Source organism: Amblyomma mixtum, chromosome 3 (assembly GCF_055824585.1).
Source record: "Amblyomma mixtum isolate Tamu chromosome 3, ASM5582458v1, whole genome shotgun sequence".
NCBI classification, from domain to species: Eukaryota; Metazoa; Arthropoda; class Arachnida; order Ixodida; family Ixodidae; genus Amblyomma; species Amblyomma mixtum.
Genome location: NC_143014.1, coordinates 159,391,333 through 159,400,373, shown reverse-complemented (window position 1 = coordinate 159,400,373; position 9,041 = coordinate 159,391,333). Strand labels below are relative to the sequence as shown.

Sequence of the window (9,041 nt, the reverse complement as noted above, 5' to 3'; positions counted from 1 at the left end):
ACCGCACGCCAACGCTCTTCGCGGCTGGCTTTCGCGTATGATTAACGAGTTGTGGGGTTTTCCTTTAGCTTGGGCTCATTTCTCCCAGCTTCCCGAGTTCACGGCTTTTCTTTATCTTTGCGCTGTTTACATACATATGCGACTGCGTTACCCGGGCTGTCATTGCTTTTGCTTTTATTTGACGTTGCACCTGCGATGACCCAGCGGCAAGCGCCTGATAACGGCATGTGTTGCATGTTGAATGTGCATCGTTGGGACGACCCCGTTGCTTGCTGGAGTGCGCGGCATGTAGGCAAGGCGAATTTGTTTTTCGCGAGTGCTCACGTAACCCGCCGTTCTTGGAATACGCCCAGATTCGTGATCCCGCCTGCACGCATTGGTGTACTTCTGACGGAAAGAGAGGGACAATGGGGCTGAGGGAACGCCAGTACTGCGCGCCCAGTTTGCCACCAGTGCCAATGCTCTTTATGTGCCGTGCTTCCTTCAGAATGCAGGACGCCGGGCTCCATACAGTGAGATTGACAGCTTGTCTCTTTATTTTACTCTTCCCATTCTCGTGCACGTTGAATAACCCGTCGAAAAGCACTGAGTATTAAAGCACTCTGATGAATGCACCAGCAGCTAAAGCACCTTCGGCTATTATTGGCCTAGAAATCACTTGCCACGGTGGAAACGTATTTTACGCGATGACTGCGACCAGCCGGAGCTCTAGTGGGTCGTTGTTAATTTCGTCACTAAGAATCGCTTACTCCTTCACTCACCAACTGAATTGGTCACTCTGCCAGTCCGCCGAGGTGAAATGCAACAACGCTCATGTGCCGTGCGATGTCAGTGCATGCTAAATAACCCTAGGGGGCCGGAAGTAATCCAGAGCTCTCCACTGTGGAACGCCTGTTATCGCTAGTGCAGCTTCGCGACGTTAAATTCTACATACCTTGTCATGAGCGAAGTTTAACCGAAAGGGCAGGCTCTGTAAAGCGTGCGGAGAATTTTCAGTAGGTAAAAAAATTCAGCTTAGGTGACAAATGCTAGCTCGGCACTTCAGGTTATTGCTGCTGAGCGCATGCATTTAGCAGCCGACCAAATTGTGTTCCATCTCATATATCACTCGTTTTTAACAGCGGTTGAGCGCTCATATTTCAAGCATATGGTTTATGCTTACAGCCTAGAATTTTAAGCTTAAACAGAGCAACACGGGTAAAAGCAAATAAAATTTATTTTTGAATTCAGTTTGAACCTAAAAAACAATGACTGGTGGTTTAGCATTGCTAAGCACGAAGCATTGAGCGAACGCACGGTTTTTTGCAGGTGGACACCACCGCCACGCACCTAGAAGCGTGATTAAGGTGTCCACTGACCCAGGGAACAGAGTCGACCAAGTTGTAAACGCCAATGAACCCGATGAACGCCGGCGGCCTATTACTCCGGTGCCGCATTTATGCCACAACACTGCCTACGCCAACGAATGCAGCGCACATCTATCACCACCACTAAGTAGCTTAAAGCGCGATTGAGGTGTCCATTGACCCTGGGAGCCAGTTATGCGCCTTTCCTTTTGTTACTATCTGAGAGGCTTCACGTCCACATGCGGCTTTTGCTGGTTAGACGGCTAATAGTGCTTTCACACTAAATGTGAGTGACCTTGAAGTGCATGCCAGGACTCGCTGCCTACTAAGAAGGAGTACACTCGGCTACTGAAGAAAATTTAAAAAGTTCCGAAGCCAGAGGAGTGATATGACACTGATATCGTTGGGTTATACGCCATAGTTTTTCGTTTTGAAGGCTTTCTTTGCGACCTCAGACACGCCAGTGCACAACGGGAGGTTCCACATCCTCGCCAAGCACCTCTTATTAGTGTCACGCTGCGTGCTAACAGACTCTCCTCGTTTTCTTATGGCCTTTACTGGGTAAAGTAGGCTTTTCCATCACGCATGAGGGCAATGACAATGTTTGCAACCGTAACAAGCCACAGTCAGCCCGGAACCATGCATGGGCGGCACAAAATACATGTTGACGGAGAGGATGTAACAGCGCTTAAGACGGGCAAAGGCAACAAGACACACACGCTGTGAGTATTTCGTTCTCTTTGTCCCGTCTTAACGCTGTCGCATCCACTCCGTCAATATGTACCAATCAGCCCGCATCAGCCCTTTTCTGGACAAAATACAGCGCTATGATCTGGCTTTCGCCACGGCTCAGCGGCACTTCGAGCGCTGCCGTCAGCACGCTGGTCGCGCAGTACGCGGCCCTCTTGTTAAACCCAGACTGTCAAAATGAAACGAGAAGCAAGTTTTTAGAACTAAACGTGTTTTTTTCGAGCGGCCAATCATATAACTACTAGATTTTCACTTCTCGTTATGACGATCCTTCCCAAGGATAGTCTAAATATAAGTATTAGGGCTGCAATTATTGGTCCCTTGACTGCTCGTACCATCAAAAAGGACAAGTTAAATTTTAATGAAAACGACATATTTCGAGAGTTCACATATAGACAATAATATTCCCCCAAAAACAGAAAAAAAGCAGCAGAAATTGCGCTAAAAAACGAACCACACTGAAAGGTCCACTGAATTTTCAGGGAATAAAACCCAGAACAGTCACGTCACTCAGCTATATTTTATGCACGTTTATCCAATGTATGACGTCATTACTTTGATATGATGAAGTATTCGTTCAAAAGTTATTTGTTTCATTTTAATTTACTTTTTGCGTGCGTGGCGATGACATGCTTACATTTTTTTTCTTGTTCATTTATTCTGTTCCGACTTCTAAAATAAATAGTTTGAACGGGAGATGCAGAACCTAAAAGTAAATATAACCTTCCTTCAATTGAGATGTCAATGCTGCCATCTTCAGGCCTGCACCTGCATTAGTACGCTACTGATGCGACGCAATTATGGCCCTCATTTTTACATTTCTAGCCGCAGTTCTTATTCTGGCTTGGGTTAGATCGGAAACTTCCTCTGGGGCACGGGGGAACACGTGGCTGGATAGGATGACAGGAAGGATTCGTAGATGTAAAGGGCCCTCGTCAGGGCAACCCGCCGCACGCCGGTCAGATACAATAGATCCATAACTACAGCGCAAACGACAGGACAGAGATGAAGAAGGGACACCACACAGCGCTGACTCACAACTAAAGTTTATTGGATGCCAGAAGGTATAAATACCTCCCTGGCGGCCAGAAAGAATGCAGTCGACACTTACATGCGTGACTGACATAATTGTGTACCAGTCATATGCCGCCAAGCAAATCACATGCGCGAGAATACAAGCAGTGACAGAATACAATATAATCAGTGAGCAAGCACTTGTCAAAATTCGCAATCAAGGTATCTTCTTTCTTTTTCTGACAACGCGACAGATGAAGCACTGATGCATTCTTCCGAGAGCCTACCTATTAAGTGAGCTTCAATGATCTCCCTTGCTAACGAGTCACGGTTCTTTTCTAACACTGCACTTTCCTGATAGTTTGGCGCACAGACGTAGGTGTCATCGTCATCTTCATTGCCTTTGCAGTGCCTGCAATGTTTCGCCACGTGGCCAGAGATAGCGACACGGGAGACATTATACTCATGCTCTCTGAGTCTTTCGTTTAAACATCGGCCGGTTTGGCCGATGTATCGCTTACCACAAGACAGTGGCAGCGAATATATCACCCCTTCCTGGCAAGGCACGAACTGTTTTGCGTGCTTTATCGGGCACTTGCGCGATTCTTTAATCTCTGAATTGACATTCTTAATCAGGCTGGACAGTCGTTTGGGCGCCGAAAAGACGACATCAACGCCTGCATGTTTTCCGATTCTTTTCAGATTGTGCGACACCTTGTGAAGATATGGCACCACAACAATCTTCCTTTTCTTCGTCTCTTTCGTACATTTACTATTTCCTTTTGATTTTAACTTTTCCAGTAGTTTTCCTGCCACGGAAACTAATAATTCAGACGGGTAGCCTGCCTTTGCCAGGCGGTCTACTTGGTTGCTGAAGCTATGCTTCAACCTGTGTTCACAGGATTTGTTGACTGTGTTGCTAAAAACGGTATGCACAATTGCTCTCTTCACCAGCTTGGAGTGAGCTGATGAAAACGGCAAGATGGGCTTAACAGCACGGGGTTCATAAGCCCAACAAACATGAGATGGACTGAAATGAAGCGAAAGATCTAAAAACCTAATAAAATCATTCAATGGTACTTCGTGTGTTAAAACCAATGGTGTGAGGCATTCTGAGAACACCGAAAGGACGTCAGGGAATTGCTGCTCGAAATCGAGGTTGTCACAATCTAAAAACACAAGGTAGTCATCAACAAATCTAAAAATGCTACAAACTCTGGAACCTTCAAATCGCTCTTTCATGCTTCTGTCTCGTGCTGCTAGGAACACGTCACTAAGGAAAGGCGCTAGACATGAACCAATACAGATCCCCTCTTTCTGAATAAAAACTTCGCCATTCCATTCCGCGAAAGTTGAGCCAAGATACAGTGACAACAATTCAAGGAACCCAGTAGTGGAAATTCCGCTCTCATTCTGAAATGCAACAGCACCATATTCATCAATCAGATCGTTAACAGAAGACAAAATTTCTGCTTGAGGAATGGTGTAATAAAGATCCTTTACATCGACGGAAAATCCACAAAGCTTCTTACTGTAGTTACTTTCTAGGAACGCGATAACATCTTTCGAACTTTTTACTCTAAAAGGGTCGTCAATTGATAAAAGATTCAGTTTTTTCTGCAGGAACTTAGCTACATGCTGCTGCCATGTTCCAATTTCCGAGACAATTACACGAAACGGCCACTCTAGTTTATGTGTTTTCGCAGTGAAAAACATTTGCAACCACTTTCCTGAGCTGCTGTCGATCTTACTTGATAGCCTAGTTAATTCCAGCCTATTAGCAAGTTTCTTCGCCTTGCTCTTAACTTTTGAGGCGGACACATCACTGCGTTTTTCAAACATCGCAAGAACAGCTTCCGATGCTTTCGACAAATATACGTTCCTGTCCAAGACAACAAAACCTCCGTCCTTATCAGAAAGTAGCAGAGAGAACGAGTTCTCTTTCAGCCAACTAACCGTCTTATGCAGAGGTAGCTTCGTCCCCGATGCCCTGTACCTCGTTAACATGTCCACACCTTCCGAAATGCAACGGTCCACCTCAGCTCTGTCGGCCTGCTTGGAAACTTGCTTTACCATGGCTAAAAGTTCCGGTCTGGATTTCTTGGGCTCCACAGCAAACTTCGGTCCCAGCCCCAGGACTTGCCTGACGTACCCAGGAAAGGGGATGCTTTCAGTGGTGTGGATCTGTTGTCTTGTTGATACACTCTTCTTCGGCAGCAGCGCACGAAGGCCGGGAAGCGTTTGCTGCCATATGAACTCGGTGGTAAGGTCTATGCTCCGTGACAGCTGACGCCATTGGTTCTTTGAGTGGGCAGGTTCCTCCAAGAACTGCACCCGAAGCTTGAGATGTTCCTTGTACATTCGCACCCGTTGCTGCCATTCCGCTCGGAGTAGTTTGCAAAATCTTCTTCCATGACCGGCAGAGGGCTGAACGCCACCCAGTAGACCCAAGACTTCGGGCGGCAGCACTTTCTTGCGAATACAAAAACCGAGCGTTCTTGCGATGCAGGATGCGGCAGCAACGACTGGTACACAGCGAAGAGGGTCAATATCACATACAGAAAGGCCCTTTGTACGAGAAATGAAGTTCGACAAAAGCATTTGTTGGGCGAGTTGGTGTTTTTGATGATCCATAACTACAGCGCAAACGACAGGACAGAGATGAAGAAGGGACACCACACAGCGCTGACTCACAACTAAAGTTTATTGGATGCCAGAAGGTATAAATACCTCCCTGGCGGCCAGAAAGAATGCAGTCGACACTTACATGCGTGACTGACATAATTGTGTACCAGTCATATGCCGCCAAGCAAATCACATGCGCGAGAATACAAGCAGTGACAGAATACAATATAATCAGTGAGCAAGCACTTGTCAAAATTCGCAATCAAGGTATCTTCTTTCTTTTTCTGACAACGCGACAGATGAAGCACTGATGCATTCTTCCGAGAGCCTACCTATTAAGTGAGCTTCAATGATCTCCCTTGCTAACGAGTCACGGTTCTTTTCTAACACTGCACTTTCCTGATAGTTTGGCGCACAGACGTAGGTGTCATCGTCATCTTCATTGCCTTTGCAGTGCCTGCAATGTTTCGCCACGTGGCCAGAGATAGCGACACGGGAGACATTATACTCATGCTCTCTGAGTCTTTCGTTTAAACATCGGCCGGTTTGGCCGATGTATCGCTTACCACAAGACAGTGGCAGCGAATATTGTCACGTTGTAGTGACGGCAGGCCAGCGGTGAGGAATACAGCAACAAGGCTTGCAAACGAAGCTCTTTATTTGGGCTGACTTGCGCCCGCAAAATAACTGAATCACTCGGCGGCAGCGTAAGCAACAAACGTGCTCGTCGGTCGTCGATCTACGAATGTCCGCCGCTCGCGGCATCGCTCAATTTAAAGGCGGCAAGGAAACTTCCAGATAACAGGACAAGATCATCTACAGTAATCTAGAAAAACCTAGATGCAGCCCTTCATGGCTGCGATCAATCGAGATTAGTCTGGTCGCTTCTCGCGCCACGAACAAAAGTGATAACAACCCTTTCCTGCAGCCTTGAGCGTGAACGAATAAACACTACAATGATACGTGGCATTACCCCCCTTCCAAAGAAGCATCGTCTCGATGCTTTAAAATGAAAATAAACACGGAAAATGAAACTTCGAGTCCTTCAGCGTTCATAATATGGCTTCAGGCGTACGACATGTACGACTTCCGGGCGTGGGCGGCGTCGCTGAGATGCTGTCGTGCCGTCGGGGATGACTTCATAGTCGAGGTCACCGATGCGACGGAGAACCCTGTACGGGCCAAAGTAGCGTCGCAGCAACTTTTCGCTCAATCCGCGGCGGCGAACTGGCGTCCATATCCAAACCCGATCACCTGGCTTGTAATGCGTGTCTCGTCGGCGCAGATTGTAGCGTCGGGCGTCGGTGTGCTGCTGGTCTTGAATGCGAAGCCGTGCAAGTCTTCGGGCTTCCTCGGCGCGATGAAGGTAGGCGGCGACGTCGAGGTTGTCTTCGTCGGAAACGTGCGGGAGCATTGCGTCGAGTGTTGTTGTGGGCTTCCTGCCGTATACCAGCTGGAATGGAGTAAACCTGGTTGTCTCCTGGGTGGCAGTATTATAGGCGAAGATCACGTAGGGCAGAATAGAGTCCCACGTCTTGTGTTCGGCGTCGATGAACATGGAGAGCATGTCTGCGATGGTCTTGTTCAGACGCTCTGTGAGTCCGTTGGTTTGCGGATGATAGGCAGTTGTCCTCCGATGACTTGTCTGGCTGTACTTTAAAATGGCTTGCGTCAGTTCCGCTGTAAATGCTGTTCCTCTGTCTGTGATGAGTACTTCGGGTGCGCCGTGTCGGAGGAGAATTTGTTCGACAAAAAATTTTGCAACTTCTGTTGCGGTACCACTAGGCAACGCTTTTGCTTCGGCGTAGCGGGTCATGTAGTCGGTGGCCACGATGATCCACTTGTTACCTGATGATGAAGTAGGAAAGGGGCCGAGTAGGTCCATCCCGATTTGCTGAAAGGGCTTAGTTGGTGGTGGTATGGGGTTCAGGAGTCCGGCTGGTCTAGTCGGAGGCGTTTTGCGTCGTTGACACTCACGGCACGTTTTCACGTAATGCGAAACATCGGTAGCTAGCCGCGGCCAATAGTACTTCTCCTGGATGCGGTGCAACGTGCGAGCAATCCCGAGATGCCCTGCAGTCGGCTCATCATGACATGCCTGCATAATTTCTTGCCTGAGATTTTTGGGCACGACAAGAAGATGCACTGTCCTGTTGGACGCGAAGTTCTTCTTCAGAAGGACATTATTGTGAAGGACGAAGGACGACAGTTGGCGCTTGAACCCTCGGGGAGGCGATGCGGTCTTGCCTTGCAGATAATCAACCAGGCTTTGCAACTCAGGATCCGAGCGCTGCTGCTGCGCGAAACTGCTCGCGCTTACCGGTCCTAAGAAAGCGTCGTCGTCTTCCTCTTCCGGGGCTGCGTCGACGGGGGCTCGCGACAAGCAGTCTGCGTCGGAATGCTTGCGGCCAGATTTGTAGACTACAGTTATGTCAAATTCTTGAAGGCGCAGGCTCCAACGAGCAAGGCGGCCGGAGGGATCTTTCAAATTGGCTAGCCAGCACAGAGCATGGTGATCGCTCATAACCTTGAATGGTCGTCCGTACAGGTAGGGGCGAAATTTCGACGTGGCCCAAATAATGGCGAGACATTCTTTCTCGGTGGTCGAGTAGTTGGCCTCGGCTTTCGAAAGTGAACGGCTAGCGTACGCGATAACCTTCTCCTGTCTGCCATTTTTCTGAACGAGGACCGCTCCTAAGCCCACACTGCTTGCATCGGTATGAACTTCGGTTTCGGCGTTTTCATCAAAGTGCCCGAGCACAGGAGGGGACTGTAAGCGGCGCTTCAGTTCGTTGAAAGCTTCCTCTTGCGGCCTTTCCCATTTAAAAGGCACGTCAGCCTTGGTAAGTTGGGTCAAAGGTTCAGCGATGCGCGAAAAGTTCTTGACGAATCGCCGGTAATAAGCGCATAATCCAAGGAATCTGCGTATAGCCTTCTTGTCATTAGGCTGTGGAAACTCTGCGATCGCAGCCGTCTTCCTGGGGTCTGGGCGAACTCCATCCTTGCTTACGACGTGACCAAGGAACAGCAGCTCCTCGTAAGCGAAGTGGCACTTCTCTCGTTTCAGTGTCAGGCCTGAAGACTTGATCGTTTCCAGCACTATCCGAAGCCTTCTGAGGTGGTCTTCAAAGCTTGAGGAGAAGACAACAACGTCATCTAAGTAGACTAGGCAAATCTGCCATTTCAAGCCTGCGAGCACCGTATCCATTACTCGCTGGAACGTCGCTGGGGCAGAGCAGAGGCCGAATGGCATCACCTTGAACTCGAAGAGTCCGTCTGGCGTGATGAACGCAGTCTTCTCGCGAT

The 9,041-nt window shown here is 48.4% G+C and overlaps 1 protein-coding gene across 1 annotated transcript; it reads right to left on the bottom strand.

Moving 5' to 3' along the window:
• Positions 1-3,269: 3,269 nt before the first annotated feature.
• Positions 3,270-5,728, bottom strand: LOC149352509 (uncharacterized). The gene has a single exon (XM_089577183.1). It carries the CDS (start codon positions 5,709-5,711, stop codon positions 3,315-3,317), a length of 2,397 nt encoding a protein of 798 aa, XP_089433309.1. The 5' UTR covers positions 5,712-5,728; the 3' UTR covers positions 3,270-3,314.
• Between the last annotated feature and the right edge of the window lie 3,313 nt (positions 5,729-9,041).

Excerpts from the sequence above, each read along its gene's own strand:
- LOC149352509 (XM_089577183.1), bottom strand. The coding sequence starts at position 5,711 with ATGCTTTTGTCGAACTTCATTTCTCGTACAAAGGGCCTTTCTGTATGT.